This window comes from Anser anser, assembly GCF_964211835.1.
Source record: "Anser anser genome assembly, chromosome: 4".
Classification (NCBI taxonomy): Eukaryota; Metazoa; Chordata; class Aves; order Anseriformes; family Anatidae; genus Anser; species Anser anser.
Genome location: NC_139724.1, coordinates 27,529,222 through 27,552,052, shown reverse-complemented (window position 1 = coordinate 27,552,052; position 22,831 = coordinate 27,529,222). Strand labels below are relative to the sequence as shown.

At 37.4% G+C, this 22,831-nt stretch overlaps 1 protein-coding gene across 7 annotated transcripts in view; it reads left to right on the top strand.

Moving 5' to 3' along the window:
- Positions 1-22,831, top strand: part of PALLD (palladin, cytoskeletal associated protein) — a 201,738-nt gene that overhangs the window by 70,538 nt on the left and 108,369 nt on the right. For all 7 annotated transcript variants that reach the window (XM_083833551.1, XM_083833547.1, XM_083833549.1 and 4 more), the window contains 5 exons: positions 661-735; positions 2,745-2,886; positions 3,220-3,243; positions 12,185-12,304; positions 13,779-14,121. In XM_083833551.1, coding sequence (XP_083689677.1) covers positions 661-735; positions 2,745-2,886; positions 3,220-3,243; positions 12,185-12,304; positions 13,779-14,121 — 704 coding nt within the window. The remainder of the gene's footprint in view (positions 1-660; positions 736-2,744; positions 2,887-3,219; positions 3,244-12,184; positions 12,305-13,778; positions 14,122-22,831) is intronic.

Here is a 22,831-nt window from a genome sequence, read left to right as displayed (position 1 = left end):
CACAGCATGTGAGCAGCTGACATCTGGTGACGATGAAAATTACAGAGGATATCACTTAGTAGTGACTCATTTAAATTGCAAAAGAATGTTACTTGATTATTAAATTAAATACTACTATCATTTCTCTGTGCCTTTTAGAGAAAAATTTGGAAAATCCATGTTCTTTAGTTTATGGTACATTTTAATGATACTGTGGATGACCTAGAGGTTTACATGTAAATCATTAAATGCAAATAAAATTAAAATCACTGTTAGACTGCACATGTTAAAATTACTTTCTGTTTCTTTGATTAATCTAGATAAGGTTTTAGGTATCCTGATTTATTTATTACAACATCAGTTGAGGGATGTAATAACAGAAGATGCAAAAACATTTTGGTGCAAAGGACTTATTTGAATGATATTAAGAAGAATCAAACACACAAAATACTTCAAGGTGAAGACACTTGGGTACAAAGTTCTCATTAGAAATATAGAAACATATTGATATCAGAAATACAACAGAGAGAAATAGTGATGTCATTCAAGTGTGCTATAATGAGAACACCATAATAAGACTGTGCATTTGAGAATTTTTTATTATTGCATAGGTATATGCAGGTCATATTATTCAAAGCATCATTCTTTGTATTCTTACAGTATTGTTGCATTTCTTTGCAGGTCCAAAGCCCTACTTCATACCTGCACCGTCTGGATGGATCTAAGCCTGTCAATTCTGCACCTATATTTACAAAGGTATGCTTTATCCGTCATGATTTTTATATCATACTCATATAGTCCAGAAGGAAATATCAAAAAGGTGTATTCTAAAACAGGAGTCTTTGCTCATGTTAAATTTTTGTACAGTTTTCACTAGGTGGGTCCTTTTCAGTATTAATGACTCCCTAAGAAATACATTTCTGCTGCCACAATGAAGTTTGTATGCCTCTACCCTGTTAATATCACTAGAAGAATTACATGAATATTCTGTATGGGTATGCCTTAGGCCCATGACTGTTCTCCATTGAGAAATCTTTGTAAAGTCAAACAAGGTAGTCACCAATTGCACATCATAATCATGATAAAGCGTCATTCACAATAATTAATTCACTGACAGAACAAATAATGCAGACAATTACTTTTCTTTGTTTTAGGAAAAAAAAATCCACCCAGTTATGTTAATTAAAAATAAATAAATCAGGTATTTTTCATTGGGGTATCTTGTAAAATATAAAGCGTGGATTAGCTGAATGGGATTTTTTTACTCAGTAATTCTTAAGTAATTATTTAAGTCAATATTTATCTTCACATTCATCCCAAATCAAACTTTAGAATTAGGAATTGGGTAGGAAAACATAGCAGCAAAAAGATCAGCTTATTTCCCTGATCTCTAAGATGCAACTTTAATTGAAAACACGCTTTTAATTGTGCCCTTAAACCATCCTTTCCACAGCAGGAACTATTTGTTAAAGTTGAAATTAAAAAAAAAAAATAGATTCTCTGATTATTACTTCAGAAAAACAATTTGACTGAAAGTTAATATGGAACAGCAATTATTTTGCCTAAAATAAATATAAGCCCTGTTCCAAACAGTCCATCTTGGATCCATCATATCCCCTTCTCATGGCAGGAAAGATCTGATTCTATTCCTTGGAATTCTGCACACATAACTGCAGTTATCTCAAGAGAGTGAATAAAGGAGGTGCAAGAAATTAGAGAATGTGGTTGCTGCAAGGTCGGCAGGCGGCAACATCTTAGTAAGAGTAGGAAATCGGAGAAGCCTAGCCTGCACTCAGAAACTACCAAAACCCCACTCTTGCCTCCCAATCCTCAGCTCTCTTGTCTCTGAAATCCAGTATTAACTGGTTTAATCCAGTAGGGATATATCAAACCAAAATCTCTTTTCTTACAGAAGGAAAAAACATATGTAAACAACAAAAAATACACTCATCCAGCTTCCTGACACAAATTTCTTTCTATATAAACTTCAGGGAACAACTCAAAAAATTTAGTTGTCCACATTACAAAATTCTTATGAATTTGATTAAATAGAGATCTATGAATAGTAACTAGCAATAATTCTGAGGTTAGACCAAAGTTCAAATTGGAACTGGAAAGGGAGTAAGACAGACTGCTTTATAATGTTCAGATAGATAACAAAGGCAAAAATAGTGACTGTCTCCTGTCAACTCTGTTACTTAAAGTAGTGCTTCTCCTTTCTCATTGTGATCTTCACTATAGGTCTGCATTTTCCTTCATATGTATGTAAGAATTTATTACAGCCATAATGTTTCTTCAGAAGGTGCACATACACACGGTAATATATCCTAATCATATTTGTGTCATTTGATTTTGTTTGGATGGTTATAAATGGCTCAGGAGAAAAGCAACTCTGTTCTAGAGGCTGACCTGAAAGCAGCAAAGCTGCTCTCTCAAGACCAAGTCAATCAATGTGTGCTTAGCTGCAGAATTTTCATTTCACTTTGTGGATGAAGAATGAAAGATGAGACCGTAACTGCCTGCTTCTTGTGGTCTGAGGAATTAAATACTTATGCACCTTCTCCATCTTTAGTCGTGTTAAGAATGTATTTGAAAATAACTTATTCAGTCATTCAGTCAAATGTAATCAGAGTGAAAGCAATGCTCATAGAACTACTGCAAAAATAAAATGAGAAAATAAAGTTGAAATACAAAGGGAAGAAAAGAAGATATTTTTTAATGTAAAATACTGCTGGTTCATTTGAATTGTGATTGTTTTATTTCAGGAGCTACAAAACTCCACAGCCTCTGAAGGACAGGTAGTGGTGTTGGAATGCAGGGTCAGAGGACCCCCTCCCATTCATGTTAAGTGGTTTCGACAGGGCATTGAAATTCAAGACTCTCCAGACTTCAGAATTCTCCAAAAAAGTAAGACAATAATCTGAGGGGGGCTACTTTTAATATGGGGCAGGTTGAGGGGGGTGGAATTATCATGAAATTAGTCTATCAGGACTGAGTTTTGGATAGAGTCCTCTCTTCCTCACATTCCAGTGATTGTAATGGTTAATGGCTAGTAGTAATAATTGAACTATTGCTACCAGCAAACCATTTAGTCTTACTTATTTTGTAATGTGTCTGCAAAGATTTTGTACTTGCCTACAAGATTTTAGTATATGTTCATCCAATATAATGTTGTTTATTAGTGTAATCTCTAACTCCATTTTTCTTGTTTGTTTCCCCTTCTTGTGATGTGATATGCAGAGCCACGATCTGCAACTGAACCTGGTAAGAATCATATGAAAAAATAATCTCTTGATTCACTAGCTCTTTGAGTTTGTATTCAAGACGTAAATAGAAAAATGTTTCTGCTGAGCACAGGTAATATGAAACCCCCTTAAAGACAATGTTTCTTTATCACACCTTCCATACTCTACACTGTGCTTTACATCAATTCCTTTATTGGTTAAACAGTAAATTCCATTTAGACCAGCAAGGAGAGCCCCACAGCCTAAACTTTGAAGCAAACTTTATTCTTAGAAAATGAGCAATTTGCATGCTACTGAGGAGGGAAAAAAAAATCCCACAAAATTCCATTACCCAAATTGTACTCAGAAGAATTTCATAACACCCAACCACTAAATGCTAGTTTTGCCAATCTAGCTTTACAGAAATGAGCTGTCTTAGATCCAAGCAAAATCTGACCCTCCAAAAGAAAGGCACGTTGATTTTTTCAAGCCTATTTGCAAGATAACTCCTACATTTCAGCAAAAAAAAAAAGTGTTCTTCCAACTACAGGTTTTCTCTGGCTGCTGTTTGCCCTTATGTGCTGTCATAGTTTCTTTAATAATAAGTAGATGCTAAAAGGCTGAGAATGCTTGATCTTTGCATTAATGTTTCTAAGTCAGTCAACAGGTGGAAGGAAGGCAGTGGTATGGTCTGAGCCTGGCTTTAAGAGGGTGGCTGGTTGTGCTTGAATATGTTTGGATTTAGAAAGAGATTTTGTAATGGAAAAAGAAAGATAAAACAGAAAAGTTCTCTGAGACCTGGGTATTCCCAGAGTGTCACCGAACTGAAGGACCTTTACAAAGTGGGCGTGGTCTGAACTTTGAGGAGCTGCATTGGCAGTCTTTGACTGCAGGGCTTAGCAGCAGAATAGTTTGTAAAGTAGCAGTGTGACTGTGAGATATGGACTAAGGAAAAGCAGTAAAGGGTTAATCCTAGAAGAAATGTTTTCTCTTAGTTTTCATGGAATGGAGAGAAGGTGGGGGGGGGGAGGAGGAAATCTTCTGCCTTTCTTTCTCAGTTATTCACTAATTTTCTTACTGTTTCACAAAATTATTTCCCTGCAATACCTATTTTATTTGATGGCCATCATACATATATACAAACATGTATGCACATGCATGCTTTATCCTGAGTTAATAGTACAAATTGTGATGTGTAGTATCACCCCCACTGGTAACAGCTGATGCCCAGAATACATGTGTCTGAATCATTTGGTTTTATGGAGGCTTGAAATGTTAGCCATCTGAAGGACAAAGTGCTGGAAATTCAAATTAACTTCTAAAGAGGAATTAAAACACGTCTAAGTGTTAACAGACATAGACTGTTGGTAGCTTATAGTCATAGCCCAAACTTTAAGGCTAAAAACTGTAAGTTACAGTGCAAAACTGTTTTAGGAGAGTTCCAATATCATATCAAGCCTTTAGACATGAAAAGTAATAAGTACAATAGATATGTGTTACTATACGTTCAATTCTGTATCACTCTTGGAACATTCTCTCAGAATATATGTCAGGACACAAGCCTCCCAAGTTAGCTGTTTTCTTTAATTTTTTAAAAAATATGTATAATTGGGTTGATTCTTTTCCCCTTCCCAGAGAAACATATTTCCTGTTCAAGTAACAGCATCTTTAGGATCCGCTTTTCTAGATTTAATCTACTACTGTTATGAGAATAGTACCAGGTACATCTCACTCACTGCCACAAGGAGCTTCTTTTCTGTAGAATCACATGGACTACATTCACACTCTCCTGTAACATGACAGAAAGTTTCTAAGTCTGCAACTTACTAATCTGTTTTTTTTGTTTGTTTTTTTGTTTTTGTTTTTTCCTTGTAATATCTAATCTGAAACTGTTTTGGCAGACTTCGGTTTGGTGTTCTGTTCTCTCTGAATTCATTAAACTAAGTGCTATCTCTGTTGGACTTGCTATGCACTGTATACTGTGTGTATACTAGTAAACTCTTTTTTTTTCCTGCTGTGCTGAGACAGTTCCTACTAAGCCCCACTAAATAATGTGCAATGTCTTACTCGCCCCTAAAATCAATGACAGTGCACTCTTCAGCTTATGTGTGTAGAAACTGACTCAGTGCATGCAATGGGAATGTAAATTAATAAAGTTTGGGCAAAATGTAAATATTTCCTTATGATGTAAATGACAAGCATTGCTAGCAATTTACAGTGTTTTTTAGAATGTCATGAAGAGCCTTGGAATTTCTACAACAGGAAGCTGGGTGGGTTTCAGCAAATAGGTACAGCACTGGTTTATGATGCAATTCACATTCTAAGAAGCCAGACAAAACAATACCTGCAGAGGAAATCTCTCATAAGCAGACATACTACTGCTTCTTAGTGCAGGTGGTGAGAATGTGTGTAAGACTGAGAAGGGACATCAACATGCCTATACTAGAAAAGTATTGATAATTTTGAGAGATGTACATAATTTCTAAAATTATTTCCAAGTGCACATCTGTGGAATTTTACATATATTGCAACAAGTCATAGCGGGACTTTAATTGCTGGTTGTGAACTAAATGCCAGCTGTCAATACACATTTTACAGCACTCAGAAACATCGGTTATCCTTTGTTAGGTTGATATTAATAATTTAAAAGAAAAATGTTCCATGAACTCTCACAGATAAGAAATTAAGAAGCAAGAGGGGTTTTTTTTGCTACTTTTTTTTTTTTTTTGGTACATTCTATCTACCCTAATGCGTTTTGCACTCCTCTTTCTGTCTAGACAGAAATCAGTTTGCATCACAAATCTCTCCAGACTGGTTTGTGAATTAATAGTTAGTCAGATTACTTAAAGCCAGCATCACAGATTGTAGCATTACCTGCTCTGTACTTCTTTCTTTGACATTTTCACTCCATCCTGATTGAATCCTTCGGAGAACAGACTGCCTGAGAATGAAAAATCCTATGGAGTCATTTGCCAGCTGTTGATATTTGGACCATTACTCAGCTGTCTGGAGTCAGCCACAAACTGTCTTGAATTACATTAAAACAATTGTCTGATGGCATGTAAGAAGAAAACTATATGAAGTAATTTTTCTTAAATTGCCAGGGAATTGCCACATACACATGCTTTTTTTTTTTTTTCCCTAAACACAGTCCTGTGTATGTTCACCAAAAACATCTCAGTAATCATCACTTCTCTTGGGTTGTGCTTTCTTGTTGTGCTGTCTGGCCGCTGTGTCCCAAGGTTCCAACTCTAATAACTCAGTCTCTTTCCTTCTGCATAATGTTTAAAACTGAAAATATACGGGGAAATTGTTACTGCCCCCTCCCCCCCAAGAAAATGAGCTTTCTGATAGCTGACAAAATTTAAAACACAGGAGCTTCAGTAGGTCAGGATGTTTGTTGGATCCCTGCATAATTTAGCGAAAACGAGGGAGCTGTGACTCGGAATCTGGATGCCTCTTTTACTGCCAAGGAGCAAAGAAGCGCTTAAAGACAGCAATCTCACAGTTGTAAACAAGGTACAAATCAAGGTTCCAAATGAAGAGAAAAACTGAAAATAATCTACAGTTACCCTTCTTCAAAGGTGAATGGTCTGATCAACTGATGTGCTGTTGTTTATCAAGTACATTTTTAATTGTACTCTGCTCTCGCAAGGTACCTACAGAATCCTGTCAGCGATCCCATCTTAAGTCTGACTGCCCCAGCTGCTCTTGCTTGTTGGTACTTCCAAATCCTAAGTAACCCCCTGATATTTTTTGTACTATGCAATTTAAAAACAAATGCTACTATGCCTCTTGAATTGTAAATCTGTAAAGCTTATTGGGGTGCTTTAATTTTCAGTTATGTTGCTAGATGCATTCATTTCAGTATCTATCTGACAACTTCAAACTAGGTGGCTTAAGTATCTACAGCATTGTATCTGACTTTGTATAAGCTTTAGCATAAACGTATCCTTGACACTTACGCTGGCTTCGTTTCTCCTCAGCTCTGAACACTGACTTAGAGGCTGAAGTCCATGGTGCCAATAGCAGTATTCGAATTTATTGTACCTGAATTAGCTAGGTAACAGCCATCATTGATATTGACTATGTATGCTGTAACCTAGGTTCTGTGCCCTATAACTACATTGATGTGCTTACCATCACATTTGCTGTTGTTCAGTTTTTTTTCTTGGCATTTTGTAAGTGCAGTTTGAGAGATACTCAAATATAGTCAGATTTGTACAGTAGATTTATATATCTTTCAAAAATTTGGCCTTCCACTTCTTGAGTGGCATAAAGTATATTAAATAAACCAGAACTGCTGCCTGGCCAGGTAATGTTATGGGCAATAGTGATCATCAGAAATAGGTAACTTTTTCATTGTTTGTGTTGTTAAAAGTTAAGGGTGTTTTCAGGGCTGAGATACTACCCTCTAACATGCTACTCCACATGTTCAGTTCTTCTCTATTTCCACATCTCCATTCTCTATCTCTCTAAGATGCACAGACACCTAAAAAGAGTAGAAGTTACCTGAAGGGCATATTGCTTTGCAGTTAAACATCCGATGGCTGGAGAAAAAGAGGGAGAATTAGAGACAGGTTTTCTACAAGATAAGATGGCCAGGTTTGGTTGGATTTCTAACAGAAAACCACCACTGTGACAACCCACTGTCTTTACAGAAGGAAACTTAGGGATTTGAACCTGTATGGACAGAAACAGCTCTGTTCATTGCATCATAATACACAGCTACTAGTAAAACACCCTACTTGTTTCCCAGGACTGTATATGGACTAATAGGAAGCTAATGATCACATTTGGAGATGAAGGTGCAGATATGAGAAATACTCTACCTTCCGTATGATACACAGAAACATTCTGAAATAATCACATCGTCAGTGATGAAATCTGTTCAAATGCAACAGGTTTCTGGAGTTTGGTCTTAGCAAAGATTCTTTTTCCTAATGGATTCATGAACCATAAAGGGAAGGGATTACTTGGTAAAATGTAATCTTTCTTTCTAAATAACTGACAAAATAGTCAAGTACTTGCATGCCTAAGCATTTTACATGTTTCAGTGAACAGAGTGCTTTTGTATTCATTTAGTCAAGTGTTAAATATGTTTTAAGGCCCTGAGAACAGCATTTCAGAGCTGCTTTCTGGAACACATTTTTGAGATGAAATTATTTGTCAGCTGATGATTACCGGGAAGTAGAACAGACATTATTTACTTCAGATCATCAGATTCTACTCAGCACAGCAACAGAAAGAAAACTAATTACATAAGTCAGGATCTAAAACTGGAAAAATACTCAGAGCATTATGCATCCACATAATGTTATGGAATTCTTTAAAGAATATTTCTTTTGTCAAACTAGTGCTTTATTTCTACATTTTCCACAGTGGTAAGCCTTTTAGCAAGGACCTGGAGGTCAGCGATTCTTGACTTGGAGATGGAGGCAAAGTGACTAAAGACAATGGCATTGTGTCGCTCCTACATGCTTTTAGCCTAAGCTACCTTTTGATTGGTTGTTCCCCCTCCCCCCCCTTAATGTTTCATTTTAGCTGGTTTTCTCATCATTGATCGCAAATGTGTTTTAGCTTGCTCATTCAGCTAGGAAGACTGAGTTTTAAGCTTTCGTTATTTTCATTACCAATTTAATGTCAGTTTCTCTCACAAGTATTACTGCAGTTTACCGTGTATAATTTTCAAATATACTGCTTCAGTAAACAAACCATTGGAATTCTTTCATCACTGAAGATCAGCTCTTCTCATGTGGTCATAATTATAAAACTGAAGTAACTGTATGAATTAATTTGGCTGTGCAGAAAATAGGAATTCCATTGGTTATTATATTTTGTAGTACCTTTGCCCTCATTCAAATAGCAGTTCTCAGCATGGTGGGAATGATTTTCTCTTGCAGACCTGAAATACCCAGCTTTCAGATTTCTGCTGCTCATTTAACAGGAAACCAGAATGTTGCATGGATCAGATTGCATCCCCAGAGCCACTTCAATCCAGGAGTACACGTGTGCTTAACAATATAGCTTAAACTGCTTACGACACACCAAGACTAAAAAAAGCTGATCTCAGTAGTTCAAAAACTAGCTTGTGCTACCCATTACTTTCCTGATAAGACCTTTCATGAGTCATTAATCTTCATCTGGGTCAGATAAGATCCAACGTGCTACAGTATTACCAGACATGCCTCTTGCAGCTACACAGAATGACTGCTCTGTGTTGCCAAAAAAAAAAAAAAAAAGCATGTTCTGCAGTCTGAAAATCAGCTCTGTGCCAAATCTTTACTTAGTCATTCATTTTTAGCCCATTTCCAGCACACTAAGTTCTTGGATACATTGTCAAAAACATTGGAAAAAATCCATGATTTTTTTGTTAACTGTCTAAATGAGACACTGGTTTGCCCTTCCACAATGAAAAATAGGAAAGAAAACAACAACAACAAAAAGCTACTAGAAAATATTTTCATTGTGTGATTTAAAATAAATGAGGCTAGTCTTACTGAGCATTTTCATATGAAAGTTAGTGGAGTCTCAAATATTTTACTGCACTTCTCAATTTGCTTTTATTAGCTATAGTCCACTGATTTTATATATTTTTTTTGTAATATTTTGGATTCTATGTGAATGTCCAATATGCCTTTAATGTAATTTTTTCTTAATGAAACAGAATTCTGTTCAACTTTGAAATATGTTTTATAATCAATTCCTTTTCCGTGATTGGTTTTGAGGCTTGAAAATGAGTTTAGTTGAAAGAAACTCCTGGTTAATTAAGGAAAGCTATGATGTAACAATGTCCAGGAGTAAGATTGTCTATGTATGTTGTGTAAATACTAAGATTATTTAGATTAACTGTATTTTGAGCCTTTCACAGTATCACAGTATCACAGTATCACAGATTTCTAGGTTGGAAGAGACCTCAAGATCATCGAGTCCAACCTCCGACCTAACACTAAGTACTCCACTAAACCATATCGCTAAGCTCTACATCTAAACGTCTTTTAAAGACCTCCAGGGATGGTGACTCAACCACCTCCCTGGGCAGCCCATTCCAATGCTTAATAACCCTTTCAGTAAAGAAGTACTTCCTAACATCCAACCTAAAACTCCCCTGTCGCAACTTTCGCCCATTCCCCCTCGTCCTGTCACCAGGCACGTGGGAGAACAGACCAACCCCCACCTCTCTACAGCCTCCTTTAAGGTAACTGTAGAGATCGATAAGGTCGCCCCTGAGCCTCCTCTTCTCCAGGCTGAACAAGCCCAGCTCCCTCAGCCGCTCCTCGTAAGACTTGTTCTCCAGACCCCTCACCAGCTTGGTCGCCCTTCTCTGGACTCACTCGAGCACATCCATGTCCTTCTTGTAGTGAGGGGCCCAAAACTGAACACAGTACTCGAGGTGCGGCCTCACTAGAGCCGAGTACAGGGGCACAATCACTTCCCTAGACCTGCTGGCCACACTGCTTCTTATACAGGCCAGGATGCTGTTGGCCTTCTTGGCCACCTGAGCACACTGCTGGCTCATATTCAGCCGACTATCAACCAATACTCCCAGGTCCTTCTCGGCCAGGCAGCTTTCCAGCCACTCATCTCCCAGCCTGTAGCTCTGCTTGGGGTTGTTGCACCCCAGGTGCAGGACCCGGCACTTGGCCTTGTTGAACTTCATACAGTTGACCTCAGCCCATCGCTCCAGCCTATCCAGATCCTCCTGCAGGGCCTTCCTGCCCTCGAGCAGATCGACACACGCACTTAGCTTGGTGTCATCTGCAAACTTACTGAGGGTGCACTGGACGCCCTCATCCAGATCATCGATAAAGATATTAAAGAGGACCGGCCCCAGTACCGAGCCCTGGGGGACACCACTAGTGACCGGCCTCCAACCAGATTTGACTCCATTCACCACAACTCTCTGGGCCTGGCTATCCAGCCAGTTTCTAACCCAGCGAAGCGTACGCCAGTCCAAGCCCCGAGCAGCCAGTTTCTTGAGGAGAATGTTGTGGGGAATGGTGTCAAAAGCCTTACTGAGGTCAAGGTAAACCACATCCACAGCCTTTCCCTCATCCACCAAGCGTTTCCCTCATCCACCAACCTTTAAAAAAGGTTAGAATACACTTACAATTAAAGGTAAAATGAAGTGACTTCTCTGAAGAATCTGGAAAAATTATACCTAGATAATTCAATATGCCTATAATAAATGAATGGAATGGACCTAGAAAATATTACTGTGAGACCTGACCCAAAATGTGAACTGCCCAGCTTTCATAGAAGTTTTTAGACTGGGGCCCTGTTATAATCAAGGCAGGCATCGTATATGATGGCACATTAGAGGAAAATGAAGAGATTTCAAACAGCCGCAGAATGTCTTTATCATGGAATTGTGAAGAATTTCAGGGGATGCTGTTTTGTCCTAAGTTTTCCCACTCCTGTTTAGAGACAGAAATCATCTTCCCAAACTCTATAGAAGGGACATACTTGGTGCATCCAGAGCTTTTAATTCTGGTCAGTTTACATAAAAAAATTTGGAAGTGATGACAAAATACTTCCTGGCCTTACGAGGAATGGGATTTGAACTAAGGTGTTCATTAAATACAGAAAATTCAAGGGAAAGAAGCAATGATATGATATTCATATTGGTGGCATTTACACAGATTCAAGAATAGCTTGCAAGTATTAATTGTATGTGGAAACCAATAAGTTGATTTGTACAAATAAGTAATTCTCCTGCATAAAAATGGAGATATCGTATGTGTAAAATGACTGTGCAGACTCGTGATTGCAAAATTATTGTTCAAGACAGGCCCCTTTTGAAGACTGAGTAAATTTACTTGATTCAGACACAAAGTGATTTACACTGAAGCCATGTCCTTTGGAAGGCCATTTCTTTGTCTAAGGAGCACTTTAACATGTCATTCTAACATGCAATGCAAAAACATTACATAGTTCTTTAAGTAGTTTATAATGTGGCTTATTTTTCTGTTTATTTCCAGAAGAGATATGTACTCTTGTAATTGCAGAAACTTTTCCTGAAGATTCAGGACTTTTCACATGCACAGCAACGAATGAACACGGTTCAGTAACAAGCAGTGCACAACTAACCGTCTGCTCAGGTTTGTGACAAAAGGAAAGAGGAGGTTTTAATTATAGAGCTCAGATAATTAATTTACTTGTGAAGTTATTGGACTGCTTCTTTTGTAGAAAAGAGCCCCCATAAGACAGGAGTCCCTTTGGTAGATCTCCTTTTTAGTCTCCGAATCTTCCTATGTTTCCCACAACATTGAATGATATAATCTGAATATAAAAATTGTTGTTGGGTGGGGGATGGGTAAATGTGATTTTGCTTATCCTCAGATAGCATGAGATTAATCCCTGGAGGTCTATTTCAAAAGTCCAACTACTAACAGAGAGAGTGAAGCACCTTCTCAGGCAGTAACAGCTGAATCGGCGTTACTTCTTTCTAGAGGATAGGGTTCCTCTAAAAAGAATACATGAAGAAAATAAATTAGCAAACACAAAGGTTGTTAGTCAAGCTGCTAGCATTTTGCTAATAAGATTAAAACACTGCCTCCATTAAAAAAAAATACATGGGGGGGATGGACAGAAAGAAATTACCATATAATAACTGTAGAAAATAAATTGAAACCTTTAGGAAATTCATGAAACTAATTTTATTTGTACCTATCCCAGGCTTGTTACTCAGAAAATATGTATCTTGAGAAACCTTAACTGAATTCCATTTGAGTCAAGGGATTATAGAGCTAAAAACTTGGCTTCTCCCAGTGCTACCATTGACGCATACTGTCATCCTAGGATAGTCTCTGACATCTCTTTCTAACTTACATCATTGTAAAATGGGAGAGTGAGCTACCTGTCAATATTTATATCAATATTTATAAATCATACTGTCAACCACAAATTGTCCATCTAAAACAAACTGAATGTTTTTTATTGGTTCACTTTCTAGTTTAATATCTTTATTTGTGTAAAATATATTTTTAAAGTGTCTGCCACAAACCTGGCAGATTTTTAAGCATTAGGCTTCTGGGACTAGATGGCAGCAAAGGCAAAATGAAAACAAATGAAATGACGCTACCAAATGTGGCATATGCATTTTGTAAAATAGAAAACTCTGTTTGTGGTATGTTTAGTTTTGTAGTGTGTTTACATACAGACTGTTGTGCAATGCGTTAACGCAGCTGCCATTATAAACATGCTATATATACACACATACTTCAGTGTTTTAAAATGATTTATTTTTAAATGATGCTACAACTTCAGGAAAAGGAAATACCGTTTCAGCTGCTGTTGCCCCATAGTACTTGGCCATCTCAGTTAGTGACTGGACTTCTGGAACAGTTTGAGAGATATCCAAAAGGTTCCATGTTTTGCCTTTTGCATGAGGCAAAGTCAGAAAACAAATAGCCAGTCATGTATCTAATTCAGCATAAATTATCAACAGGTCTAGAAAAATACCTCCACAGAAGCAAAGCAATCTCACTTTTAACAGCCTCAAAGTACAGCATTTCTGTGCCCTGTGCTTTATTTACGACTTGTCAGAGAGACGTTCTTTTTGATTTCTTTTAGCCAACTCAGAAAGCTCTAGTCATGAATTGTTGACAAGAGAATCCAACAGTGATGATTTCCACAATTTTCCACCACTTCCTCCAGCTGAAGTTAGCTCTCTTGAGCTTCCTCCTAAGAAACACACAGAGAACCACCAAGCAAATAATACTGAACTGAGATCTGGTGTGGCAGCCCTTCAGCTAGAGCTCAGTTCGTCTGAGGAAAAAACAAATGGTATCAATCCCATTCATGGAGTAAATGGAGTGATTAACAGCAAGCCAAATGGTGATAAATTGGTCTCACCTCCAGCTGTCTTGCTTTCACCCGCAAAGGAGCCACCACCTGTGCTTGCCAAACCAAAACTGTGAGTATTTTGTTTTGTTTCATTTCTCTATAAACTTTTTATCTGTTGGAAGTAAATTTTTGCCTACACTAATTTACTGTTAGGCCAATAATGGGCAATGACTGTGCTTTTCCCTTGAACAATCTCCTTAATGCTTCTTATTGCTGTAATTTATATCCCAAAGATTTGAATCCATAGTTCTTTCTCATAGTGCTATATGAAAAGGAAGCGTATTGCATATACCAAATTCTATAGAAGGTTTTAAGGTAAAGTCACAAAAAAAGCAATAAGTATTACTGGCTGTTGTTCTGTGCTTTTTGTCTTGGTCACTCTATCTAAATGTCATAGTGGCCTGAGATTCTTGTGTGTTGTTCCTTTTTCAACACTGGTTAGCCTTTTTTGTTCTCACTACTCTTATTTTTTATTTTTATTTTTGTAGTCAGTAGATATTCAGGTGTGTAGTGGTTGTATTATTTCTTATTTTTATGTGTAGCATGTAACTCATTCTGCTGTCAGCTATTTTACAGTCATTCTTTTATAACTCAAAACCTGAAAATGAAAAGCCTCAAGGAAGGAAGAAATGTGTGGGGAAAAAATCAGTAATATTTTTACCTTATGTTTGTGATGACACCCTACTTATGCAAGAGTGATTTTTATGCTTTTAATTTATAGCTTGATATTAGCACTGGGCAGATTCCATTTTTCCATCTCCCTCAAAGACTTTTGCAGTGTGACAAAGGAATTGAAATGATATTTTATTTCACTTGCATTGATAATCAAAAGGGATCATTTATTATATTAAAAAAAAATAAGAATAATGAAATAAGGTCCTCAGGCTTAGCAAGGTCATTTGCTGAATTATATGATTTCACAGGATAACTTACAAAATATAAAAATATTGTTCTTTTAGCAACCATATACTACACCTTCTGATCTTAAGCACACAAAAATACATGCCTGAAGGAGCAAGCTGTCAGGGCTCCCTTTCCGCATTTATCACCTTTTTCTTTCTGTTGGCCTTTGTCATTGTAAGGAGTCAACACTGTAGAAGAGGAGGAGGAGTGGTAGAAATAGGAGTGATAGGAGAATAGTAGATGGTGGTGATTACATGTCTGGGAGGGAGGTTGCTGAGCAAGGCAACTTGCAGATGATAGTATGTGATGTGGAGTGAGCCTGATGGTCTTCTACCCCTCACATCTGTTGCAAGACCCACTCGTGAAGGAAGGAGATAGCAGCTCCAGCAGAGTAGTTAAAAGCAAGCTTCACCCCAGAGCTTTCCTTTTCAGAAGTAAGGTTGCCCTGGAAAGAGGAGAGAAAGCTGCGTAACAGACTTCCCATTATACAGCGTTCACTGCTACTTATGAAAAATTTGTTTTGTTTTTAAAAATACAGTGAAAATCACTGTCTAATGATTCACCAAAGATAACATGTTGAACTTCATCTAGTGAATAAAAGCAAGAACAACTGATACAGTATCAACTAGAAGTAGATAGCTGTTACCTTAACCAAGTTGGAAATACTTCCAATTAGATCTGATGATAAAAGAGTTTCTTGGTTCTTAAAGAACATAATCTTTATCTGAAAGAAGACAAAGCAGTTAGTGGTTTTAAAAGGAGTAAGTGTGGTGTAGATGCTTAGTTTTTAGACTGATACCATGACTTCTTTGGGCCAAACTTTCAACATAGGACATTCAGGTGCAAAGAACCTGGATTTTTGCTTCCAGTTAGTCGTTAAATCTTCTGTGGCTTTTTACTATTCAAGAGGAGATGTTGGAATGGCTAAGAAGATAGATTCTGAAATTCTGATAGGTGATATAAACACCAGCTTGATTAATTTTTGCAAGTCTAGTGAAATATTGCTGTTGGATAGGATACCCTTCTTTCAACTCGTGATGTTACAATTTTCATAGATCTTGTACTATCCTTTCAAAAGTGCAACATGAAACATATGATAAAGTATAACTAGAAGAGGTTATCTTACATTAGAAGATTACAGTCTTAGTTTGCGTCAGCATTGAATGTGCTCTTAGGAAGAGCAATATCCATTCTAGAGCAAATTTTGTAAACCAGGTATCCTTTGCAAAAAATGTAAAGGGGAAAGATGCAGCATTGGGCTTTTACCTTTGCCTTGCCTTCACGGGAGCTTGGACCTGGAGCAGGTGTGCCCCAACCCTTTATCAGCAGTTCACTTACTCATTTAAACTGGACTGTAATATAGCCACATTAGTTCATCACAAATAGAAGACTATGGACCAAACCTTGGAAGTTCATAATTTATCATGAGATCATGGTTTATTCTGGAGGAGCAGATTAGTTTTTTGGTCTCAGCTGAGCTACAGAACTGCATGAGATTGAATTCATCCTTATTGACAGAAGTTCAAAGTGGTAATTTGGTGAAAATAGTTTAATTTGGTGAACCAAAGCTTGTAAAGAGTCAGCTAATAGATTCACTAGTGTAAGAGGAGACTTGAACTATTCTTTCAAAATCCAGATATACCAATATCATATGAATATTTGCTGGTCTTTTATAATCTGCATGAAATTCTGTGTTCTGCTTCTAGAATAGCAAAAGCAAAGCTCAGTTGTCTCTGTTGAACACTTTCACTTTGTGGTTTTTAAGCTCAGCATGCTTCTGGCATGGAATGAATCGCAGTCTAATCCAGGGGCTTGTGCAATTTCTTCTATCAGTTTCTCCCTGACTACTTGGAGTCCACAGTTCCACTTGCATGTGTTTAGTTTAACAAGAAGAAGAGACTGAATACCTTCTTGAAATACGAAATACATTTGACCCTCTTCAATGTTGCTGTAACCAACAGCTATAAATAATAATGATTTACCACAGTTCGGTTCAATGGAAAAGTTGTCATGCCTCAGCAGCTGAGTTTTGTCTTCCATGGTTTCTTCCGTTTTGTATGCAACGCCTCAGATGTTTTTCAAGCAGATGTTAGTTCCATCACTTCTAGAATGTCCTTATGCCCTTTGCTGAAATGTTTATTTCACTGTTTTTCACTCTTCACTAACATTATCCTGAACTTGATCTTCTTGCTAGCCATTTGCTTAATTTGGAGTTTACTCATGCTTCTAGTCATGATCATTCTGTGATGCTTGGGCTTCAAGAAAGGATACTGTAAGAAATCATTGCATCCTTAATAATTGTTTGATACATGCAAGTAATAAGTCACCATAACAAGGCCAAGTGCCGGGTCCTGCACCTGGGGCACAACAACCCCAAGCAGAGCTACAGGCTGGGAGATGAGTGGCTGGAAAGCTGCCTGGCCAAGAGGGACCTGGGAGTATTGGTTGATAGTCGGCTGAATATGAGCCAGCAGTGTGCTCAGGTGGCCAAGAAGGCCAACAGCATCCTGGCCTGTATAAGAAGCAGTGTGGCCAGCAGGTCTAGGGAAGTGATTGTCCCCCTGTACTCGGCTCTGGTGAGGCCGCACCTCGAGTACTGTGTTCAGTTTTGGGTCCCTCACTACAAGAAGGACAAGGAGGTGCTCGAGAGAGTCCACAGAAGGGCGACCAAGCTGGTGAGGGGTCTGGAGAACAAGTCTTACGAGGAGCGGCTGAGGGAGCTGGGCTTGTTCAGCCTGGAGAAGAGGAGGCTCAGGGGCGACCTTATCGCTCTCTATAGGTACCTTAAAGGAGGCTGTAGAGAGATGGGGGTTGGTCTGTTCTCCCACGTGCCTGGTGACAGGACGAGGGGGAATGGACTAAAGTTGCGCCAGGGGAGGTTTAGGTTGGATATTAGGAGGAACTTCTTTACGGAAAGGGTTGTTAGGCATTGGAATGGGCTGCCCAGGGAAGTGGTTGAGTCACCATCCCTGGAGGTCTTTAAAAGATGTTTAGATGTAGCCCTTAGTGATGTGGTTTAGTGGAGGACTTGTTAGTGTTACGTCAGAGGTTGGACTGGATGATCTTGGAGGTCTCTTCCAACCTAGATGATTCTGTGATTCATTTAGACTATATCAGATAAAGCTTTAAAAAAAAATGAGAATAGCCAACAATTCAGCAGTTATAGCCTTGGAACATACAGAAATTAGGTACAAGTCCTTGGTCAGCCTAAGAGAGTTTGGGATGTTGAAGCTCAGAGAACAAACATTTGTGCTGGTAGCTTTGAGAGCTTCGAGTTTGTTTTTATTTAGAAGAGCAACGTTTTGGAAATGGTGAGAAGATGGGTGATGTGAGAATGGTGAGAAGATGGGAAGACTGTTTTCCATTCACTAATGTATATATGAATGTGATTTGCTTTAGCAGAAATGCTCAACTTGAAAGTTAGGCACTGATTTATGTACTATTTGCTTTTAAGTTATTGCATCTTCTGATGAAAACATGCATAGAAAATGGTTCTTGTGTAGTTTGAAAGACATATAGAGCAGAGCTCTGGTGCCATTATTTGTATGAAACTAAAAGTAACAGAGTCTTTCCCAACTACAGGAAAGATATTCCACGCCTCTTGTATGTGATTTAAAACTGAACTGTGTCCTGATGGGTTTTCCATATCTCTCCAAAAGTTGTTTAAAAGCCAAAAATAAAAAAGAAGTAAATTTTATTAATTTTGATTTACACTCATCAGTCATAAGTATGTACGGTTAGATATTCAAGATTTATTTGCTAGAGTAAAAATGTGTGAAATTAAAGCTTTGTAATTAAAGAAATGCAAAAAATCAAAAAAAAGGAAAAAAAAGCTCTTACAAAAACTTATACCACTGATAATTTAAATCAAAAAGCAGTAACTGAAAAATCCATGGAGATTGAAAATTCACATTATAAAAATACACTGCTATAAATAATCAGACACTGGTTAGCATCCCTCATTATGCTTCCTGATAGATAAAAAGAGCAAATGTATAACTGAGGTTCCCTTATTCTGTAAGGCTGAATAAAACTCAAAGTTGTAAACATTCGTGGCATTTTACTTGGAAATGAACAAGACAATGTTCATCTGTTCAGGAGAATTGTGACATGCTTGTTTTTACTGGGAAGTAATAATCACAATAAACAAGTAACTTTGCATTTGTGAGCAAAGGTCTGTACGGGGCCACTTTAGTTTCATCTGCTGGGCTCTTTCAAGATTGTAGATCCTTTAGATCCCTACTCTGCTAATGAAGTCTATCCACAATAACCCTTTGATCTAAATCTATGTCCTATTGAAGTACAAATAACTAATGCTAATACAGAGAAAGAAAGAACAAAGAGCCCTTCTGAAAGGATGACTCTTTCCTAGAGAACTGCAGACAATTGAAGCACAATTTCTCTTATGAGAAATTTTTATTTTATTTTTATCTAATTGAGCACAATTTCTCAGTTTCGCTGAGAAAGCTAAATTGCCTATGCTTAGTATATTAAAATATATACATAAAAATATATAAATATATCATCCATACGTTAAAATGCCATAGTTGAATTGTATCAAACTAAATCAACTGTAACAGAACTGCATGAACTCAATGAGATAAAACTATTTCAGTGCCACCTCAAAATAGAGCTTCCCAATCTGTATTGATCAGTTGGATCAAATGTGTAGTGATAAGCCATTTGTTAAGATTATCCTAAATTCAGTTTTTTTTTGTGACAGTTTTAATCCCAGTTGCTTTCATGATTCCCCATTTAGAAACTTAAGGCCCCATGACAATGTGGCATAATTTCTTTCATATTCCTCAAAATATTCAAAAACAACTTGAATGTTGGAATGATGTGCTGGCCAGTCTGCTGGTAGGGGTAGCCTGGTCAGGCACTAAAATGTCACTTTTGTTCCAGTTCCTGGAGGTGGCTTTAATGAAAACTAAGAACATATAGTAACTTAAAATTGAAATTGTAAATAAAAAATTACTCATCTGTTTTTTGTGCTGCTTCTGCTTTCAGTTACTTTAATTGCCTATTTCAGGCTAAGGAATAGCATGATCCAAAAACGTTAGCAGTTACTGCTGATAAATTTCCTTTTTAATTTCCTTTTTACCAATGCCTTTATTAACAGTGTTAAAGAGGATACATAAATGAACTTTAAGCCATTTAAAATTTGCGGCAATAGACATCTAAAACTCATTGTAACAATTGATATCCACAACAAAAGGTTAAAGGTAGATGAGAAATACATTTTTAAGGTTTTTTTTCTTTTTTTTTTCTCCTGCATTGATGTTTCCTGACCTTTAGTAAATGGCAAGAACTAGCTGTACATCCTGCTTACATAAAAGCTAATCAGTATTTTTACAGGAAGAGTCAAACATCCTTAAGAAAGTTATAAAATATGTGTGTTTAGTGTATACCCTTCCAAAACTGCAGCAGTGTGTGTGCTGCCAGCAAAATTTTCACACAGGACTTCTGTGTTTTTTCAGGTTTTTATTTTAACATTGAAAATAATGAGGGTCATAGGATAAGCAGGGAAATGAACACAGGTTCAGCCAATAGTTGTGTGTATGTATTTTAAGTTTTTAGTTAAACACATGGTATAAGCTTGTTATATCATCAGTGCCTCCAAAAGAGTGGCCTCCCTTTCTCTTCTGCCTGGCTGTTGGTTCATTGCTATGTTGCCTCTTTCACACCTTTGTTGCCAAGATATTTACCCCCAGTTCCTCCCAAGATAAGAAGAGTAGGCTTTTCTTCTAAGAAGCACTTAATCTGAGCTGCTGCTTTCTAAGTGCTAAGGGCCTTCTGCCTTTTCAGTTGGTGCTGGAAGCGTATGGAATCCTGTGGATGCAAACTAACCAGACGCTGTTGCAGAATAAAGATGGCAAAGGTCGGGGAGCAAGGGCTGTGCAGTTGGGGTTGTTTGCTTTTTTTCTGTAACAAGGTTTAGAACAGTATGCCAGAAGTTTATGATGCACCTTTGAAACAGAAAATACAGGAAGAAACGTACCATCCATCTGCAAAAAGAGCTTATGGTAGTCTTATGATAGTCTTGGACTAAAAGCATTCAAATGACACATTTTGACTTTTGATACATTTCTGTGGTTTTTTATTTCTTTGCTTCTAGCTGAAACAACTGGATGAATTTAATATTTGGAAATGATCAAGCAAAGCAAATCCAAGCTCTCCTAATGTAACATTTTCTTAGAGGTTCTCAGTGTGGTTTGAGTAGGACGTTTGTGTAGAAGTGTTCATGGATTCTCTCTGTATCAAAGGGTTGATTTTTCAAACAATCTCATGAAATGCTTGCCGGCATACTAACCCTTGCAGATTTAATATCATATGTACCTACTTCATATTTACATGGCTTTGAAAATGGTGTGCAGCCATATCTGCCTTGGTATTGTTATATCCCTTACCCCCAATTATCTGTAGTTATCCACTTCTGAAAATGTAAAAATACCATCTTTTGCTGGGGAAAAGGAGGAAGGAAGGGGAGAAAAGATTTTGTTTGTTTGTTTCACACTACCTTTGTTTTGTTCTGCCTCAGTATAGAAAAATTCATTTTCCAGGGCTGCTCACTTTGGCTGTGGCAGCTAGATGCTTCAAAACTGAGCCAGATTGTGTTCACCATCTTGTGTTTGGCTTGCAGGAAAGAGAAAAAGAGGAAAATTTGATTTTAAAATTTCAATAATAATATGTCCATTATCCGTACATTTTGAGTGACTTCCTAGAGAAAGGATCTTCTGGTTTGGGCTAGGAGCTTCTAATTAATAGGACATAAGATCACTCTGCCACTCCTGGTGCCCAGGCCTGTGAAGAAATAAATAAGCTTCTGCATTCAGCACTTATATTCTAATCAAAAATGTGAAACTGGAATTCCTTACTCAATCAAGCCATGACAAAGAAGTTGATTAATATTAGAAAATGCTTCAGGAGGATTTGCCTTTCAGAAAAAAAAATGGTGTATACCTTTTGTACAGGCTTTGATGGTATTTTTTTCTCAGATTCTTTGAGTATAAAATTGATCAAGAATCTATTGAAATGAAAGAATAGCCAATATAAATTTAAGAGGCTGAGAGACACTGGTCAAAGCTTTCAGGAGAGCCAAGTTACGGGATTTACAGGCACACTAAATCAAATGTGAGTGTCACTGCTCAGGATGTGTCTGACAAGTGAAACCATCTTCTGAAACTGGCATGTTAATTCTAATTTCACTGTGCATGTCCTGTATAATGTGATGTTAATGTTGAATGTGATGATTCTGTGGAAGTGGCATAGAAATAAAAAGAATGTGATCAAGAACCTAGGGATTTATTTTTAAATTACAAAGAATTTCAACAAAGTTAGGTGAATTATACACTCATGGGTGTGTGTGTGTAGGGGGAAATGACACAGATGCTCACAGAGTTAACAGAGCAGAGAAGACAACTATGTCATTTTCCTGTGCAAATTTTGAAGGAATGGAAAGCAAAAGAGGCATTTTAGTATACTTTCCTTCAAGAAACAAACAAACAAAAAAAAATAATTTGAAGACTTTTTTAACAAAGGTAATTTCTGTATAGCTTATTTTATGTGTACTTTTTTTTGAACATGTAGTACAAAATAAAGTAGCAAAGCAGATTACGTGTTTAAACACTGGCTACTCTGAGAGTCCCAGTAGCTACTGTTAGGGTGTCATCTGTGTTTAATAAACTTGTTGCTGGAACTTGCCATATTGCAGAAACATCCAACCACCTGCAATTGGTACTACCTATCTAGCTGCAGTTGTTTTTGCCTGTGCTTTAAAAACTCTGCAAAACTAGGAGCTTCCACTTGGGCAAGGAGAATTGCTGGACAGGATGCTACAGCTTACGAAGTTTAATCATAAACTTACATAGTTACAC